The sequence below is a fragment of the Helicoverpa armigera genome, chromosome 8, assembly GCF_030705265.1.
Source record: "Helicoverpa armigera isolate CAAS_96S chromosome 8, ASM3070526v1, whole genome shotgun sequence".
In the NCBI taxonomy this organism is placed as follows: Eukaryota; Metazoa; Arthropoda; class Insecta; order Lepidoptera; family Noctuidae; genus Helicoverpa; species Helicoverpa armigera.
In genome coordinates this window covers 12,946,220-12,967,089 of record NC_087127.1, presented here as the reverse complement: position 1 = coordinate 12,967,089, position 20,870 = coordinate 12,946,220, and the positions used below count along the sequence as shown (strand labels likewise).

General features: G+C 41.4%; 1 protein-coding gene across 1 annotated transcript in view; it reads right to left on the bottom strand.

The window, feature by feature from the left end:
* The window catches only part of LOC110379716 (uncharacterized), a 32,453-nt gene extending 15,904 nt beyond the window's left edge, over positions 1 to 16,549 (bottom strand). The window contains exons 1-12 of the mRNA XM_064035824.1: positions 16,275 to 16,549; positions 15,772 to 15,913; positions 12,705 to 12,915; positions 9,639 to 9,780; positions 8,240 to 8,372; positions 7,364 to 7,619; positions 6,964 to 7,181; positions 4,395 to 4,613; positions 1,995 to 2,116; positions 1,258 to 1,384; positions 389 to 540; positions 69 to 171 (exon numbers count right to left, since the gene is read on the bottom strand). Coding sequence (XP_063891894.1) covers positions 69 to 171; positions 389 to 540; positions 1,258 to 1,384; positions 1,995 to 2,116; positions 4,395 to 4,613; positions 6,964 to 7,181; positions 7,364 to 7,619; positions 8,240 to 8,372; positions 9,639 to 9,780; positions 12,705 to 12,915; positions 15,772 to 15,913; positions 16,275 to 16,309 — 1,860 coding nt within the window. The 5' untranslated portion in view covers positions 16,310 to 16,549. The remainder of the gene's footprint in view (positions 1 to 68; positions 172 to 388; positions 541 to 1,257; positions 1,385 to 1,994; positions 2,117 to 4,394; positions 4,614 to 6,963; positions 7,182 to 7,363; positions 7,620 to 8,239; positions 8,373 to 9,638; positions 9,781 to 12,704; positions 12,916 to 15,771; positions 15,914 to 16,274) is intronic.
* Between the last annotated feature and the right edge of the window lie 4,321 nt (positions 16,550 to 20,870).

Sequence of the window (20,870 nt, the reverse complement as noted above, 5' to 3'; positions counted from 1 at the left end):
CGTTATATTACGATGTCGTCTCGAATGCTAAGTTGTCTAAGTTCCGTGCTTGTTAGTGTGAGAGTTACCTCGACGCCGGGTATGGACTCGGTCTCCACCTCCTCTGTGCTGACGATCATGGGCTCGTAGTCCGGCGGGAAGCTCTCTCTCGGTATGCCCTTCAGTATCAACCTGCAGGACAACGTTACCCTCAGTTTCGACAATATCGGAATCTCTCGAACTCACAGCATTCAATTACTTAGTTATAGATAATCCAAAATATTTAAATGTTTAAATGAATCATGCACTGAGTATAATGGGAGGCTGGCCTGATCTCGATAATATTGTATAAAGCGAATATGAATTGAGTAATGATGTGAGATGGTGGTGCAGCGGACTGGGTGGTTACATGAGCACGGCGCGCTGCAGGCCGAGGCGCGCGCCCACGTCGGGCACGCGCACGTGCAGCGCGCACGTCGCGCGCGGCAGGATGGCGCCGCGCGCCGGCTCCACCAGCACCAGCGCCGCGCTCTCGCCGCGCCGCTCCCACGCCGACCGGTTCTGCGCAACATGCAGCTCAGCACTACTCCAACAGCAACACTTATCACATGTCTGACAACGACCTGCTGATGGACTGTTCTCATAGACAGATCTAATTATCAGAGAACATAATTATCATTAACATTTTTTTGCACTAAAAGAGAATCCCATAAATAATCTATGAATAAATGAAGTAATCCTGAAAGTAACGTAGCTACTAAATAATTAACAAAGTTGTTAAAGTAGCTCTCTATGTCTTGTTTACGATGTACATAACTTTCGTTTAATGTCCTCAATTTTTTAATTACCGACGCAATTTTCGGAAAGCACAAATAGCCGTGGACGCGGCTCCTTTGATGTAAATTAGGATTCTTTACTGCAGCAACTTTTATAATTAAGAGGAGTTCTTAATTACTGTGAATACATTTAGTGAGGAAAGCATCCACTCAATGTGGGTCAAGGCACGGACGAGATAATGATCTCGCTACATGTTACTTCGTTACTCGATGGCTGAACCTAAAGTTGTATAATGTGCAAAATGGCAGTCACGTACAACCTTTATCTGGACCTTACTCCGTCTTAATCTTTACTACTTTGCGATAGTCTCAATGCTGATATGCTGTTTAATTCTTCTTCTTTAGAACAATTTAGCATAATGCTTTGGACATAAACTGTTTGGACTACTTTTTAGTGGTTGTGAAAGCAGAAGATGTTAAGTAGTTGTAGATAGAGAGTAACCTCTTGAGCTTCGTCCCTGGCGTCGAGCGCGGCGTCGCACATGGCGGCGTCGGACGCGGCGTCGTCCGTCCAGCACGAGCACTCGCCCCACGGCCGCACGCTCCAGTAGTACGAGTACACCACCGGGCTGCAACACACTCTCTGTACTCACTCGCCACAGGGTTCACGTCTCCCCCATAGCCTTTCATATTTTTATATGGGAGCTGAGTTGTGGCTAATTATCGAGGGAACTGATCGAAAAGCTCTTCTTGGTCTACGTGTTGGCAACCACCAGGGTTTGTATGTACTTAGCAATATTCTGTGACTAGGACTAGTAGGCGTTGAAAATGAGAAACGTTTAAAATCTTTTATCCTCATGTATGTGAAGAAAACTTTGTCCAGAAGTGAGATAAGTAAAAAAAATTGGTTCATGATAGTTATGTAATTAAAATAATAACAAAAATAAAAAGAACAGTAGCTACATAAGAATTCCATAAAGTTTATTTAACCGAAGTAACAGCAATGGAACAAGTAATGAGTCCTTTTGTCTGTGAATATTCACTTCGAGAGTTGTTGTGAGCGCTAATCGTGTTTGCAACAGGTCACAAGCTATAAAAAATATGAAAACCGATGCGAATATTGGAATAGTTTTCAGTGAATGGGGAAATATTGAGTGTTTATTAAAAATACAGTTGGCTTTTGATCGCAGCAACGATGTAACCTTTGCTATTGGTTTGGTTGGAGGTGACGGAGTGTACCTGTGGTTGACGAGCTGCACGGTGGCGGCGAGCGCGCGGCGCGGGAACGCCGTGCCGAGCTGCACGTAGTACTCGCACGCCGGCTCGCCCTCGCCGCAGATGTCGTAGTCCTTGTCGTGCGCCTGAACACAACTCTACTGTAATCACTACACGGTAAATAAAGTCTACTGATTTATACGAGTGCTGGTGCTGGTCACATAACGTTTGCAGCTGTCATTCCTGGTCATTGGCTCAGGTAGGCCACCTTGCATCTTATTAAGTCACTGAATGTAATTAACTCTAGATCCAAAAAAATTTAATACGTATTTGACCGCAAATCTCATGGTTCCAAAAACATTAAAGCAAGATTGCGTCACATTACACCACCATGCGATCCAAAAGCGATAAGAAGCTCTTAATGGACCAAGTTGAGGCAGAAAGTTTACATTTCCTTCCGCGATCCTATTTCAAGTCTCACCAACAGCAGTTAACGACTTAATATTCAAACTATGTACTACATGTTAGATATGCAAGCGCTTCATCAAATATTGAAACCGCAATAATTGCATATTCATAGGCTCACAGTCTGCGACTGGTAACACGGGGCAGACTCAGCTTAGTTGCACTAGATTATATTAAGAAGGTCGAAAATCCTTTGCTAAGTTTGTTATCACAAACTAGACGAAGAAAGTATCGCGGAGCTGTAAGTCAGGCAAGTTTCGCCTTACGTCCCCGCAGAGCGCTATAACGTGGGGAACATTACTCGTGTGGCATGATTTACTGCAGCTGTCTATATTTAAAATTCAACACATGAGGGAGTGGTAAGTGCTGCGGATTGCCACACTGCTAGTTGGCAACAAAGTCGCCAGTATAACTTGGCAGTCGCTGGTCTGCGCAACTAACTGTAAATGTGCTATATTTTGCGACATGAGCTCTCAACATATACTGGACACCTACCGACTCCTTCAGGAATGTTGACTTTAAAGTATTCACCGAGTGCATCACGTTCCTACTCCTGCAGTAGAACCAAGGACATGAGTTTTGCACGTTAGGTAAAGCTTATGAAATGTAATCGGTATGTTGTGCTACAACTAACATATAACGTAACGCAAATCGCTTACGTTTCGTCACTTAACTCTGAAATCTTCGCCGCGAGTGAGCAGGAAAACAATGAGTGCTATCAATATTCAGTCAGCGCGGCCGTATAGACAGAGAGCCGCCCGCAGAGCTTATAATGCAATTGGAAATAACGCAGTGGAAAATGGCCGGAATCTCAACTGCACGGACACTCGGCTAATGTATTACCGCATATTTTACCTGCCGCCGGCGTGCCCGCCTGCCCACGCCAGGCGTGAGGCGCACTAGCGCGCCTCGCGGCGTACCTCGCTTCTGTGTAGGTAACTCATCTACTGTACGAGAAACTAAATTCTACTGTTGCCCATTTGCATTGAAACTAAATTATTTGCTGCAAAATTTTACTTGCCCTTAGAACTGATGATACTGTTCGTATAAGATTACAGATTTAAATGCACCTCTGTGGAAAATAAACATAAATCGTCGAGTAGGTATATCTTGTGAAGTGTCACGCGACTGCTCTGCTAGGTTTACAGCCTGCATATATTTAGATAAAGCCATGGCGGTCAAGAGCATGTAGGTACCTACTACAGTACGCAGTAAGTTGACTAGCTGCTACTAACCGGCTTCCCTAGAGTACACAACAATATACATAACTTGCAACGTTCAATTAATACACTACTAGTTAAATTACGTATACGACTATTATTCAGAACTATTGCTTCGGTGCTTGATACGAATAGTTACAGTTTCAATAAGTAAACTCTAATCGCTAAACGGTTATATAAAATAAGTCGGTCGTTAAAGCGACCAACTTCGGAATTAACTTAAAAGTATAGACTTTCTTCTTTAATGCAAACTACCACTTAAAAACTACTAAGTAATTCGTCCCAGTCAATTTACATGAGCTAAGAAAGCTTTCAAACTGCCGTTTTTCATCCATAAATTACTGGTCCGGAGCAATGTAAACAGTATTTTATTATCTTCATAAAATTGTGTGAAGTCGACACTTTTATGTAAGCGACGAGAGCTCGGTGCAGAATTGATTCCTGTGAGACGAGATGAGAGTGTCCGCTCGGCGACAAACACTCGCTTTATGAATGTTATGAGCGAGCCGGTTACATAAGGCGGCGACTCTGCGGCGACACGCTCAGCACCGTCAGCTACTCCCGTGAAGCTGTATTTATGCCTATTAGCTATCCATACCTGCTATCTGGCGAAGATAACATTAAGGCGTGATACATTTCAAAATATAGCGTCGCCTACTATTCACGTGGCTTCATAAGCTTTCACGCTAGAACCTATTCAAAGTAGTCTCTTAAAGGAATGTAGTGTGTCTATACGCACAAGTATGGTGAGATGGTCCTGCCGGAAGAGCAGCACGTCGGCGAGCAGGTGCAGCGGGCGCGCGACGGCGGTGGAGGAGAGCGCGCGCAGGGCGGCGGCGTGCAGCCCCGGCGCGCGCGCGCGGCACCACGCGCAGCCGCGCACCGCGCCGCCGCCGCCCCACCACGCCGGCCACACCACGAACTCGCCCGCCACCACCGACCCGCCCAGCGACAGGCACTGCGCCACCACACTTCACATCAGCCATCTGCTAAACCTAGGTATACCAACTTAACAAAAAGCTCATCATCCTCCGAGCCTTTTTCCCAACTATGTTGGGGTCGGCTTCCAGTCTAACCGGATGTAGTGTTTTACTTAACAAAAAGCCCTTTGTTATTATTATCAAAATGTTATGTACCCAGATACGTACAATTAATATAATTCTCACATACACAACACCAATTGTTCATTTACCTCCACATGTCTAGATTGTGAAAGATTGCACGCTAGGGGCAAAACAAACGCTATAATATTTGCCTAACTTTATCCAAAATGGCGAAATATAACTACTACAATAAGTAGCTAGCTATTCATCACTTTTAATGTTGCTCCCACATTGCCGTTACACAAACAACATAAAACATTTACTGGTCTATTTACTTACACAAGTAGGTACAGTAAAATGTTTACAAACATTTTCTAACTGTAAAGTGGGAACACCATAAGTACCAAATTGCATTATTTACTTGAAGTTTCAGTCTAATTATCAAAACAAGAACTGTCGCAAAAAGTATCAATGAAGCTGCAGTAACAATACTATGCCACTTGATGACAAGCTCAACAATTCTGAGTGGAAGACTGAAACTCATGAGGATTGCCTTAATTGTGCAAAATGTCTAAATAAATACATTGAAACCACTCGTGGTACGCTCGCTACAATCCTCCCCGGCGAGTATTAAGTGGTGAACAATAGTGGCTCGGCGCGGGAACTAGAGCAGAAGCCGGGAGGCAGACATATGCTAACAACTGAGGACGCACACTGTGACTACCGCGCATGTGCATTTTAATGAGCTCAAGTCGGTTTGTCCCATTTGTGTTACACCGCGCGCCCGGCTCAGTGACGCCACATATCAGCTAAACTGCGCGGTTTCATTTACTTAAATACGTTGTATTTTACCACAAGTTACTCAATTAGCGAGTACTTCAAGTTAAGAAACGTAGGTACACATGTTTCATCTAGACACACGGCAGTGTGTCCGCCAAGTTCGAGCAAAAAAAGCGACACACCGGCCGTGGGTTATATTACACGAACCATTTCGGGCCAAATTCGACCCCCCTGTAACTCAAAATCTATTTTATTTACGCATATAAAATTTCTAGTATCTGTTGAGACCCCCTCACTTATCTAAAATACAAAATTTCATTAATATACCTATTGTAGGTCTTGAGATATTGACGTCAGAAAATCGCTATTTTTACTATACACTCACTGACTGATTCACTGACTCACTCATCAAAAACCTAGACCACTTCCAATGGTCGTATTGACTTGAAATTTGGCATGGAGGTAGGTCTTTATGTCAAGGTAAAGGAAAAAATCTGAAAATGGCCAAGTGTGAGTCGGTTTCAAAATAATGAAGGTGTAAAATACCCAGTGTAAATTTATACCCCTAAGGAACTAAAACGAACTAAATTTATCTATATTTATATAATATATCTTCGAATGGTCGTACCGATCTGAAATTCGTTACAAAGGTTTGTATTTAGTCAAAGTAAAAATCTGAAAACGGCCAAGTGTGAGTCACTTTCGAAAATAACGAATGTGTAACTTTGATCCACGAACATAATATATGATAACATGTCATGTCAGTCAGTTGTTACCAACTACATCACATGTTCATTACATCTAGTCCATTTAGTTAATCTAGTTCATTTCTTTGTAAGAAGCATAGTGCATATTTAAAAATCTGAAAGATAGTATAAATGAGACATTTACTTAACTAACTTAATCATAAGAAAAAAATAAAATAAACAGCCTTACAAAAATAAATGAAATCCCACCCAAAACAAAAATGTGAAAGACTGCCAAGTTCGATAATATGGGAATGCTTCGCCTATAAAAGAAGTGAGATCTGAATAAGTACCAAGTTCCATACACATACCTCAGTTAAAAATAGTTACTTTTTAATGATGATTACTTGGCAAGTTTTAATAGAAAATTAAATACTTGATTCATTGCGTTTAGTAGGTTTATAACAAGGTGTATGAAAACTTGCCAAGTAACATCATTAAAAAGTAACTATTTTTAACTGAGGTATGTGTATGGAACTTGGTACTTATTCAGATCTCACTTCTTTTATAGGCGAAGCATTCCCATATTATCGAACTTGGCAGTCTTTCACATTTTTGTTTTGGGTGGTTATTATAACGTAATCTACAGATGGGTATTGAACTCATCTGATTAACTACCTAGACCTTTCGATGAGGATTCATTTTATTAAAATCTTGTATAGTACAGAAATTTGGAACGGTAAAAGGGGCTTTCTCATTTAAACTACAAATAACTTTAATAAAATGAGTAGTTCCGTACGTCAAGGGTGTATGAGAGCCAGGCGTCCTCGGTGAGCAGGAAGAAGGAGGCGTGCTCAGCGTCGCAGTGCAGCAGCACGCGCGCGCAGTGCACGTCGCCCAGCAGGCGCGCGCCCAGCTCCAGCACGTCGCCCGCCGCGCCCACCCCGCCCGTCGCCTCGTCGCGCTCCACGCCCGGCGAGCACGACAGCAGCGACGACGTCACGCTCGGGATCAGGACTGACACGGAACATGCACGACCAACTCTAATCACACTCCAACATAGTGTGAAAACAATAGGCAGATGAAATTGTATCAATTTCATGAGGCAGGCATAAGCTGTGACCACATAGCCCAAAATATAAGTTCGATACGATATAAAGAAAACTTTGGCTTTTGCCGTTTGATCGAAAAGCACTTACTGTTGAGTACGGGCGGCTGCATGTAGCAGGCGATGGGCACGACGAAGTCCCGGCCCATGGAGACGCGCACTCGCAGCTCGTCGCGCACGAGGCGCACGTCGCTGGGGCGGAAGTGCACGCGCAGCTCGGCGGCGGCGCCCGAGGTGACGGTGAGCCCGCGCGGCCCGCACAGCTGCACGTCCAGCTCGCGCCGCGCCGGCGGACGCACCGACAGACGGATCTCGAACTTCGACACGTTCACCAGCCGCACGCGTTGCTGAACACGACCACAACAATGACTCATCACATCCGAGTGTACCTACTGCGCACGACTTGCTTGCTAGTTTCTTGCTCGTTTTATATCAATTGTGGGGAACTAGTTTACTTCATTGCAATTTTATGTGTAAATTGAACTTCAGATGCGAGCATTATTTAAGCCCCGTGAGGATCCGAACTAGCTGATTAATTAATTTTCGAGAGTATCAAATTAACGATTTGTATGATCCTTAAATAGAATAAAACTAATTAATATCACGTAGCGATATGAAAGTTACCTAAATTACCTTGGAAACAACGGCAGGAATTTGCGCTCGTAAATTATTTAGGGAGTTCGAGTAGCCGGCCGCCGGTCCAACAGTCAGCTCGATACAATTTAAACAGTTGTCTAATATCCTTGTAGATAACTAAGTACCTACTATTAATCATCGAGCAGAATTCACAACGGGATTAATAATAATGGTTACCTTCTACCTGAAAATGGATTTATTAAGCAACTTTGAATTTAGCGGTAAGCACGATCTCCTAATTCTTGTGCTTACAATTGATTACAGTTGTCTGAAGCTACGTTTCGTAGAACAGTAACTGGAGCATCTGAGTGTAGGCATGCTAGTGGTGTACCGTGTGCAGGTGTCCGACGGTGAAGTTGACGAAGTCGAGCTGCGGCGGCACGCACACGATGTAGTCGGGCGGCGGCGCGGGCGCGGGCGGCGCGGCGGGCGCGGGGGGCGGCCGCGGCTCCAGCGCGCCGATGCTGCGCCACACACAACACATACAGCCCGGCACTGCCTACTTGTCACCCCGAGCACGCGCGGTCTCGCCGCCCTCACACCAGTTGGCCCTTTTATGTCCCCATTATTTTCTATATAAAAAGGGTCCACGTGTGTGACGAACGTCGAGAAAAAACTTTTGTAGTGCCTAATCCACAGTAGAAGTAACACACGCGTGCCTAAATCGTAAAGCTAATGTGCCAGAAAATCCTGGCTGACCTTCGAGATATCGGGTCGTTACCTAAACATTTGGCCGCCTCACTGGCTTTCTACTAGCGCCTACTGGACTGTGACGAAAGCGTGTCCGACTTCATTCAACTACAAAATTATGCCTCCCACGCATAAGTAAACTTGAAGTCACGTAAAGTATTGAAATTATGTTTCCAGTAAACTTGGTACATTTTTATGCTTTGATTATTCCAGAACCATAAAAGGTCCGTTCAAAAGTTTTTTTAATCAAAATAATGAGAACAATTCTACTTCAAGTGCATCATTGAAGTTTATGGCAATTATATCAAATGAGCATAAACAAAATGTTGGCACAGCGCCGAGCCTCACTTAGCGAATAAGAAAAAACAATTGTGCTTAAGAATGCATGGCAGCGATACAGCGAGCAATATACTGAGCAAACAGATGCAACACACGAGAAACAACATTAATGTTAATAATTGAAATAAAACATTTACTCTCGCGGAAGCGCAGCTTTAATACCATTTAAGTAGTTTTGTTTGAAGATGTGCATTACTGTGATTTATGATTACCAATGCCCAAATTGTACCGCATACGTACCTTGGGCAACAATTAAAATGTTAATTAATTTCCAACAAGAATGCATCCGTACTCGCTAACAGTGGCAGTGAATAAGTGTCCAACAAGGCGTGTTTACCTGTGAGGTCCCCCGAAGCCTCGTAAATAACCTCATTTTCAATATCATATAGAGAAGTAATGAATGGCTCCGCGTTCCTACTCTTTATGATGACGTATTGCTTACATAAAAGTATTGGAAACACAATTTTATGGCATCCATAAGGGGTTTCCTTACGATGTTTGCACCATTTGAAATTGGCAATAAATTTTATAATACGCTTGAAAAATTCCGTTAATGCTTTATTGCATACTCGTAGTAAACATTTCACTTTATGATTTTGTCATGTTTTCAATAGAATTGACATGAATAGTTTGTTCTAAGAAATTGCTTATTTCTATATAACATACATAGCATGAGCACAAGGCAGTAAGAAGGCGGCTACCTGAGCGTCTGCACGGTGTGGTAGTCGTCGCCGGCGGCGAGGCGCGGCGGCGGCGGCGCGCGCGGCGAGCGCCTCCGCCGCGCCACGCTCACGTCGCCCGAGCTCGTCGCCAGGATGTTTTTGATCCACAGGCTGCCGTCTCCTGACCACACCATCTTATTAGCTGCTGTAATCCTTACCATCTGTCTTAGAGGCTAGCACCCAAAAACTACTACTAAGCTGATTAAAATTGATGGTACACAGACAGTTTACAGCCTAAGAAAGTATACAGTTAACTTTTTATCTAGGTGCGGGATATAGTACACCCGAGACGCGGGTGGAACCGCGGGAACAGCTTATTCGCATACCGAGACTTTTCTTAGTAAGACTTCTGTCCATATGACTACCACGACCCTTTAGAAAAATTATATTAAAAGACTACAAAATGGAGTTTTGGTTTTTCGATCCATCTACGACACTGTCTGGCAGAACCTGCTTAACTTTGATCCATGGACCCTCGAGGGGTACCTTCGTCATGAGCTAACAGGTAATAGGTATGACATCGCATTATTCCCATTTTAAAGCAAATCTTTACATATATCGTTGCGACTCCGAGAACATTTCACATGGCGGTAAGTAGAATTGGAATATCTATACAGTAATTAAAATACGAAAATGTGAACATATTCGCCCCGATGAGCTCGCTAATCGTACCTCTTCACGAGAATTACGTATTCACGTAGGTATACCGTAGATTTGTTTTACGTCATTCGCGCTCAAAGCACACCGAACTTCACTTCCACAGAGATTACCAAAACTAGTTTAGTGAAATTAGTTCCCGCCTAGATATGTGCGAGAGTGTGCTCATTAATTACCTGAGCACACTCGAGCTGTACGAGAATTGGCATCAGTGAGCACACGACAGTTGCAGGAGTCGCGAGCAAGCTGCACACACGAGTTTACTCAAGCCTGCTAATGACAGCGCGGTTTCAATTCCGATAATCCTTTAGTAATACTCAATATTAAATGAGCATTAAGCCCGTGCACAAATTGCGCACCATTTAAATCCGCCGAATCGTTTCCGAACAAACAATCAAATATGCTTAAAGTTGGATTAAATCTGTCAAAATAACCACAAACCGTTGGACTGTAGAATAAATAGACTCGAATTAATAATAACATCATTCACTGTGAAATATTAACTTGTCATTTCAGATAAAGAGCTTATTTTTGGAACACGCCTGATTCATAAATCTAAAACGAAATAATGTATAGCGAAGGTTGAAATTAGTTGTGAATTACTTACTAGGTAGTCGAACAATGTTTTGGGTACATTAAGGGTTCCTCAATATTAACAAAAGTTTAGAAAACGGATTAGGTAAGTTGCACAGTGTGTCAGCCATGTCACATATCACGGAGGCACTCCGGGGACGTTAATATTCACGACATATCGAATTATTCATTAAGACGAAACCCTCTCCGCTGAGAATATACCTACGAACATAGTTTGCAGACTGCGCACAGACTAAAGTAATGAGTACGATACACAAGTGAATTCAGTTCTGTTGCATTCCGCTCATAGTTATAGTATAGCTTCATGGTGGCAATACATCTCATAGCATTCTTACTTAAAACTTAAAGACAAAATGATAAACGGTTTTTTTAATGTGAAGGGTAACAAATTCTTAAAAATAGGGTTTTCGCGAATGACCTTTCTATGAAACAGATATGGTCGTATGATGACTTATTGCAACTAAGATGTCTATTTTTTAACTATTCAACCGACGACCACTTACGGTAGGGTGTAGATCAGTCATCGCTGCTGTTTTCATTTTAAAAAAAAGTACGCAATAATTATGACAAAAGGTTAAAAACGCTAAACTCTATAAAAAGCAAAAAATAACTTTTAACACTACGTAAACTAAATTTTGTCGTGTCGGGGGACCGCTCAAATTCATTACTTTAGATACGTGTTTTTTTTAAACGAATGTTGTAATTAGGTAGGTATCGTTTGATTTATGTAAGTATTTATGAAGGTAAAAAGCGGTCCCCCGACACGTCAAAATTTAGTTTACGTAGTGTTAAAAGTTATTTTTTGCTTTTTATAGAGTTTAGCGTTTTTAACCTTTTGTCATAATTATTGCGTACTTTTTTGGGTCGGGGGTTTTTTTAAATTTATAATTTAATTTTATTTCATGCTTTTTAAAGGAGCTCCTTATTTTTTCCTTCTTTCATTTAATTTATTTTATCTTAAGATGGGGTCGCTATATGCGATCTCGGCCAAAGGAGGCTGTTTAACAATCCTCATGACAAACTGGCTCTGGGAGAATTGCACAGATTGAGAAACAATAAAGATTAACCTTTGGACATTCTAGATTTTCAGCAAAAATATAAATCGGTTTATCTGTTTCATTCCGGCATTTCAGGGTTTCATCCGCCACATCCCATTTCCAGCATCAGGTTCTCGTCAATCAGAAACATGAAGAGAACTCGTCACGACAAATTCAACGAGCCCAAACTCGATGGGTTCACTAAAAGGCAGTTCAGGGTTACGTCTCCTACCTTCGTGCCCTAACAGCAGACCAGCTCAGTGGTTCCAAAAGACATTAGTATTTCAAATTTCAGATCCCACATATACTTGCAAGTAAACTGAGCGTGTAACATTCCTCTCACACCTAACAAACGAGCTGATGACCTTGAAGACCTGAACCGATTTCCACCAAACATAGCTAAGAACACTCCCGACTGACATACCTTTTAAACAAAAAAAACCGCATTACAATCGGATCATCCGTTTGGGAGCTACGATGCCACATACACACACACACACACACACACACACACACACACACACAGACACGTCAAACTTATAACACCCCGTCGTTTTTGCGTCGGGGGTTAACAAACAGTGCTGTTTAGACAGCATAGCGTATGAATAAGAAAATGTTTAAGGTAAGGAGGCCAGCTAGGCAATGCTCCATGTAAAATACTGGTAAACAGGTACATTTGATTGAACTAGCAACCGATTTGAAGGGGGTAGGATAAGGCTAGGCTGATGATAACGAGGTGCACAGTGATGTGACATACGTGCAGCATTCTGTTGCAGGGTGGGCACGAGGTGGTGGCGCTCGATGAGGCCGGGGCGCAGGCGCCAGCGGGGCGCGGGCGGGGGCGCGCGGGGCGGCGCGGGCGCGTGGATGTTGGGCAGCGGCTCGCGCGCCACGCGCCGCGCCTGCTGCTGCTTCAGCTCCGCCTCGCGACGGCTGATCTCCGAACACTCCGAGTTGTACTTCTCTATCTGGATAACACAACGATATACATAAAACTTATGAAAACGCGACATTGAAATAAAAATATTTTTACGCATTTTATCGCGGTTATATTAATATTATTTAATCCCGCCGTTTTGGATCTTTCACAGCATCCATGGTCAAGGGCAGACTGAGGTGTTGGTCGTCTTGGTATTTTAGTTACACACAGCTACCCTACATTTTGTTGATTATATTATTGACAATCCGATTTACGCAAAACGAGCTCACTTTATGTATATCCTTAGGTGTGGCAGTTTTTGGCTTGGATTTTGTTGAGAAGTACATAAGCATGGTCAGTGCGACCCTTGCTATGATAATTTTATACCTTGTCAAAACGAGATATGAATTGGTATCATATAATAGAAGAGTGATGCATGAAGTAATTCTCTTTGCTTGCGGCTGAAACTGCCCGAAACGAGTAAATAATGTTTAAAATACTTCAGCAAAAATTTCATGTAGCAGCATGTATGAGAAGTACTCTCATGAAGTACTTCACCTGTTCGTGTAACGTGTGAGTAGTGGTGGTGTGTGTGTGTCCGTCGTGTGCCTACATTAACTGAGCTCACGAGAATAATGTACTTCGCAGTGGAAATGGTACTTTACGCACATTTGTATTCACACATCTAGTAAATTGGTGTTTTATTGCCGTATTTTTTCCTGGAAAAGAATTATTGTTACCATGTGACATAAATACACAAAGTGCTGTGACGAATGTCAATATTTGACTATTCGCGAATACGATTATCTGCTGCCGACATTAAAATATTTTTCTTTTTTGCAACACACACTCGCATGAAACTATGTTGAAGAACCATGCGAATACACGCAATTTTGTGAATGCGAATATTCGTCATACATATCTTACACATATAAAAGAGAATTGTTAGGCTCAAAAATAAAGTTCCATAAAGATTGCAATACAAAATAAAGTTTTGGGAACAAAAGAAAAGTTTCTAAAAAAGTTACATAAAAATTCCATCATGTCCGTTTGTTAAAAAATATTTAATACTTTCTAACTTTCCTTGTTATCCTCTTATTTAAAATTTAAAATGTTTCTTGGACAAAAAGGAGAGGAACGGTCCTTGTCTTTCATCTGGCTACTTTCCAAACATAATTTAAATAATATTTTATTCGTAAACGAAGTTGTTGCAGGGAGTCGTCCGCGAGGAAGAGAGAGGCGGTCGACTACTGCCAAGTGACCTGATTGCTGTATTGAGTGTCAATTCACGCGCCGCGCTTATGCCGATATTCCACGATCCTCGCCAACATTCCAGCGTGGAGCGCCATACTACCAAATAGCTTGAAATTACTTTAAAGCCATAACCGCACCGCACCGCCGCCATACCGTTCAAGAATTGCCTATTCTTTCCTAATTACACATCGTTGTGGGATTCATAAAATATTTTGGCATATTGATCATTAATAATGTATTATTGGTTTTAGGTGTATCAGGTTATTGATTATATGATTAATATTCAAAATGTAATACTCTAAGTGACTGGTGATGCTCCTTCAAAAGTAAATTTAGGCAAGATTGCGTAAGTCTAGCTATCCTGTACAATCGTTTTCAAACACACATACATAGTGCAAACCAACCGCATGTGTTAGTTTAGGCGATGGAAACTGTTCTTGTAACTAGATTGCGTTTGCTTTTGTTTCCATTACGCGACAATGGCTGGACAACGCGCTATTTGTATGCATACGGCAAGTGAATGAACCAGTGATATTTTAAATGCATGGTATTGAGTAAAAATCTGTAATCTGTAAAATAGAAATATAAAGCCAAAGACAAATGAAGAAGAACCTGAAAATTATTAATTTTCCAAACCTTTTCGACTTTAGAACATGATAATTACGTTACTGTTACTTTGTGTTATGTAAGTGAGATAAATATACGCAATACAAAACAGTCAGCAGCGACGTGTGTTTTACATGTTTTTGTGGAATGTGTAAGCCTTTCCAATAGCGGGATAAAGCTGAAGTTTGTCTAGTGTCACCGGGGGAGCGATCAAAAGCCCTCACACATTTGGAACGGCGGGGATTTGGAACATTCTCGCACTTGACGCGGCTCCGTGACGAGCCGCGCCGGGAGCCGCCGGGCGCGCAGGCGGAGGTGAAATATCGGAGGTCTCGCGAGATTAATGCCCGAATTATGACTATTACTTACCTCCGCTTGACTGATTCATCTTTGCTTAGTTACCAGTATTTTTTATACAGAAATCCCTATATTTTTCTTATCGGTTTTTTATATTAAATGCTTTTATAAGACCTATTTTTTATATATCTGGCTTCCGTCGATTTACACATTTTGTGAAAAACTTCTAACAACGATTACCGCAACATAGAGTATCAAAAGATTGCTATTATAATATTTTGTGATACTTTTGGGCTTGTGCCAAAAGTCTTGACTTTTTATTGGTAGGCAATATTATAGGTACTTCTAGTTTCTTGAGACGGTGGAATTCGATTTTGGGATAATGTCACCTATGATTTGATTTCGTTACGTACTTAGTTCTGTTGAATAGATTTTCTTAAGTACCGTAGTGACCGTAGTACCGTAGTAACTATTATGTAATTGGTTGGACTATACGGTCATTATAATTTATTTCTTCTGCCATCTGTAGTAAGTAATAAGGAAGTTCAGGAGTTGGCGCTAGATAGGCGTAAATGGAAGGAGCTGCACCGACAAGAACTGGGCTCTTAAATTTAAGAAGCCATCTGTAGTATTTAGGTTCTTTACTAATATTTATCTGATCATATTAAATAGATGCTAATGTGATGTAATATTCTTCTTCAAGTATATAGAGCTGTGATAGGTGTAGGCATACGGTGGCGGCACTGACCCAGTGGTCGGCGTCGGCGAGCGGCGCGCTGGAGAGGTGCTGCGCGGCGACGGGCACGGGCAGCTCCGTGGTGAGCGGCGGCAGGTAGTCCAGCTCGCGGAACACCGCGCGCAGCAGCGGCCGCACGTCCGCACACAGCGACCTGCACACACACACACACACACACACACATAGCTCAGCTCACTCGTCTGACTGCATTAGTACCCAGCTTGAAGCTACCATAATCAAACTACGCTCTTTAAACAGTGATTGATTTCATTCCACGGGATTTGTGAACAGCAACAAGATCTAGCTAGATTTCCTACATAATTTGCCATAACGTAACAAATCCTAGATTTGTTTTCCGGTGGATGGCCTATTGCCAACTACGATTTGTCCTGATTACATTTTATGGGAGTCTAACATAACTGGCGGAAACAAGGTCAAGTTATAAATATACATGTTGTTTACTCATCCCTTCTGGGAAGATTAATAACTATGACCCCCCATGGCAATACACTTACTCCTTCTCGGGAATCAGCGGCAAATTATCTCCCATGCTGGTGTCTACTTCCAAACACACAATAACAATTATTAAATCGATTCAATACAAACGAACACAAAACGTAAACAAATAAAAAGGGCTTCTCTGGATTATAAATGTATTTATACAGCTTTGACAAAACATGTCAGACTGACAGTGTCATTCTGAAGTGGAATAAAAAGTTGACGCAACATGAAATAAAAATGAGGTCGCTACCTGAATTATTAGCATCGGTGGCGTTTGTTCCGAAAGAGACGGAGTTTATCGGCTCATTTAAGTCTCTCTCGCCGCCCCGTGTCGCGCCGCACCGCCCCGTGCCGCACCGCGCCGCACCGCGCCGCGCGTCACGTCACGCCGAGCGATCTATTCTCAAGTCTCGCCTCGCCGCCAGATTGGAGTTTGAAATTGATTCGAGGTGATTGATTAGACCTCTCATAGCGATTCGATATCAACGTTTTAGTAAACTTCAGCCAACATTTTGTTCTCATTTACAGAGGGTAAGAGAGATTTAATGTTTCGCAACAGAGAGTTGTAAGGACAGGAAATATAATAACTGTCAGTTTCCGAGTCAGTTATGTTAATGGAAGGTAAAGTTACACGCCGGCACGTCGAGCATTAATGAGCGTGAACTGAACGAAGCAACTTGAGACTTTAACTGGTGCACTAACTTATGCGTTAACTCCTTCACACCTAAGCGCAGTAATCTTACTCCTTGACTTCTTGTTATGATTAAAAGATTCAGGTAGTAAAATAATCTAGTCTAGGTATAAAATTTCACATTAGAATATCTGTGTGTGTTGAGTCTAAGCTTTAATGGGACAATAATCCTTCAACTACTACAATTAAAACTCCCTCACAGCTATGACTCGGTGATTGTGAACATCAAAATACCTGAATGTTATCTTTTTAATAGCCGAGGCAATTTATAGACGTCGTCAAAACCTGTCCGCCCGGAACACAGTGAAATTACCAGTTGGTAAATTACGGATTAACCGTACTTTGCTTTGGCTTTGGAGTTTTTTAAAAGTAATATATAAAACACTTAACATTTTAAAAAGAAAACAATCTGATAAAAATTATGACTGTCAGATTAATAATTCTGGTAGGTACCTTTGTTGGTACGAGTTTAAGCAAATGTTGCGTAGCGAGTGCCACGACTGCTGCGTAGCGTGCTACGACTGCTGCGTAGCGTGCTACGACTGCTGCGTAGCGTGCTACGACTGCTGCGTAGCGTGCTACGACTGCTGCGTAGCGTGCTACGACTGCTGCGTAGCGTGCTACGACTGCTACGCAGGGCTGCGTAGACCTAACTACGCTAGTGTCTCGTAGTCATCGTTACCTTACTGCGGACCATCGCGCTCTAGGAAAAAACCGTATACCTACCTGTTTTTATTCTAAGCCTTAAAACAACAATATAAGTTTATTTTATATTTAAACGACATCAACCTGAACAAAGTATCAAAGTTCGCAGAACAAACAGTAAGTACGCAAATAGAAGAATACTTATTTAAATAGAATTCTGTGGGAGCAGCCGGCCGTATAAAAAAGAAAATGTAAGTTGTCTATTGGTGCAGAAGTAATTCTACTTAGATTCTTTTATTATTTTTTTCTTTTGCTGACCGACTTACATTTAAGACCCTCAGTAAAAGATTTTTAAATAAAGTAAATTATCTGACAAAGTTGTGCGGAATTTGATTTTGTTTTCAGAATGATATATTTAGAATCAAGTTAATTTAATACATGCCTATGTTTGTTACCTATTCATGTTTACAAATTAATAAATCTATTCTATTCCATGCGTTAAGCTCATGTTATAATATGGCCAATAGGCATTCATATCATAGTGGCATTTCATCCCCGAAATCATTTCATTTATCAGTCCCTGTTAGAATTTATTTCATATCGAGTGAAATTAATTGATATAATTCAGCATTAAATGAAGTGAATGTTATGAATGGAGTGTTGAATGCAACACAAGTAGGCATGAACAGGAACAAAGGCATTATCTGCGTGGCGTCCATTACCGCGCTCACCGCACTGTGCACTGGCGCGGAAGAATTAAGGGCAAGCCGGCTCCGATAGCAACGCAATCGCAGCCTCACACAGCCACTCCTAATGCCGAGGTTACGAAGTTATTCGCACGCAATTCGCAAAAAGTGTGTAACCGTAGTGGATTTGCACCATAATCCATTAGGTACTAGATTACTGACTAGTGCATGCTTGCAAGGATTCTAGGTTCCTAGGATATTTTAGAAACGTTTTAGGCAATTTGTTGCTAGAGCGAGTAGATGCGAAGAATCAGTGGTCAAAGCTCGCCCTCAGTTGCGCTGCGAGTCGCATCCACCGCATTGAGGCGAGTTTAACCCGGGCCGTATTAAAGAGTAATTGGTGGCGCCGCGACGCCGGAGTGACGCCGGAGTGCACTTACAATCCGATTGAGAAGGTGACGGGAACTCGTTTGTGAAACGTTAAATTATGGTTCCTTATTAACTTACGTCTTAGCACAGAAACAAAAGCTATTCATTTAATTAAATTAATTGAAAGCTGGTCTCGATTTTACGTTGCAGTCATTAATTTAACTTCAAAAGTTATTTGTTATTGCTTTGTTTGGGAAACATAATTATTTCTCGTTTGTGTTTCGTGAAATGTTGGTAAAATGATTCATGATGGACTTACTCTGTGTGAAATAATAATTAATGAAATTGTATAATAACCACATGAGGTACATAAAAACAATTTATTGCTTCATTAACATGGCTGTAATCCAACTGTTGGAAATTGAAACTACCATTACGCACGGAAATATTATTTTGTAAATCTGCTTTTAATTGGTTTTATATTTTCCGCGGCGTTTTCATGAACGATTTGCAAAGAGTTTATTTGCTTTACAAATGTTGAAACTCTTTCGATTTGATTTCCCCTTTATGTTTGTCCGAATGTATTTTCTATTTGAATAGATTCTCTCAAAATGTTCAATTTTTATTCACTGAACTTTTCTGTATTTAGAATCTTTCAAAATAAATAACAAGCCGCTGATAACAAAACTTTGCCAATTAACGAACGAAATAAAAAGTACATAAACTATCGCATTCTACGAAATGTATTGATAACTGAAGAACTCAAGAACGGATTACTATTGGACAGGTTATAATGATTTTGCTTTTCTAAAGAACTAAGCTATCTAGAAAATACGAGTCCATCCTGTGCGATATCCCAGTTTTGGCAGTATTAAGTACCTTATCAAGTAACGTAGGCAAGAACTATTTGAATTTATATATTTCAATAGTGTTAGCTGCCAGTAGTTACATAGAGGGCAGCAGAAACGAACGACCATGGACACTTCGCTATTCAGCCGTGTATCTATAGTTGGACAGAATACGATTTTGCCGGGTTCTTGATTAATCTTAGTTGATTTTCATGTTCAAACTATTTCATATTATTTCATATTAAACAAACCTGCTTCTGGTTTTTAAGAATAGTTTATATATTGAGTACTAACTTCTACCGGCAGTTATACTGACATGACGTACTCCCACACGCCGCATACAGACATCAAAAGTATCCTGATGCCTTACTTAGCTTATTAACCCTGAGAATTTTTCAAATTCATCCATCCATTCTTGAGATAAGCACTTTTAAGTAAACAATTCAGCTTTACAATATAAAAGTGTAAAAAAGTACTTAATACACGAACAATATGCGAATTAGAGTTGCTTCTTAATAATATATTATTCAGGCTAACTTGTTGTTCAAGCGACAACAATGTGGAGGCAACTCGAGAGACAAGTAACAGACTCTCACGCAAACCAAGTTAATGTTACACTGATTCAAGGAAATTTTAAGCAGATTAAGAATATATCTGATACATAATTACCTACTATTTAAAAAGTTTCTACTACAAATAGTATGTTATTTAATTATTATTTTATAGTAATTATGTTGTAAATTAATTAGTAATGGCTTCCAAGTTACAGTATCAAGTAGCTGGTCTCACACACAGCACTGGAGTACCTGTATCAGTAATTACGTCGCGAGTGTACCGCGCCGCGCCGCACCGTGTCGCCCCGTGCCACACTGCGCCGCACCGCGCCGCACCAATCACGCCCTTTGAAACGTAATTGCGACATGATCATGTACACAGTAGCCGATATGATTAGCCGGCCTGAGTCAACAGTATTAATTATATCAGAGCTGTGTACCGACACGCTAACAAACAAACATTGCGCTTTGTGTGTCGCTACCCAGCCGAAGGGCACAAACACACGACGTACGGGTCTATTGTTGTACGGGCCATGTTTTGTTAAATATTAATTTATTCATGAACTCCTTTGTGCGTAATAAGAAAACGTAATATGACATAATTTGTGAAAACAACGTCGCATGCTGGACCCACATCTGTGAGATTATCATAAAACACAGGATTTACAATGACGGGAGAAGCTGCCTCTTAGTGAAAACTGGAAATTAGTTTTCAAACAAATATAGAATAGGTACGTTCGTACGTTCTCACTTGCATTTGATCCTAACTTTGCAGTAAAATTGCTTTTATGGCACCTCTGGGATCGGGATTCCTTCT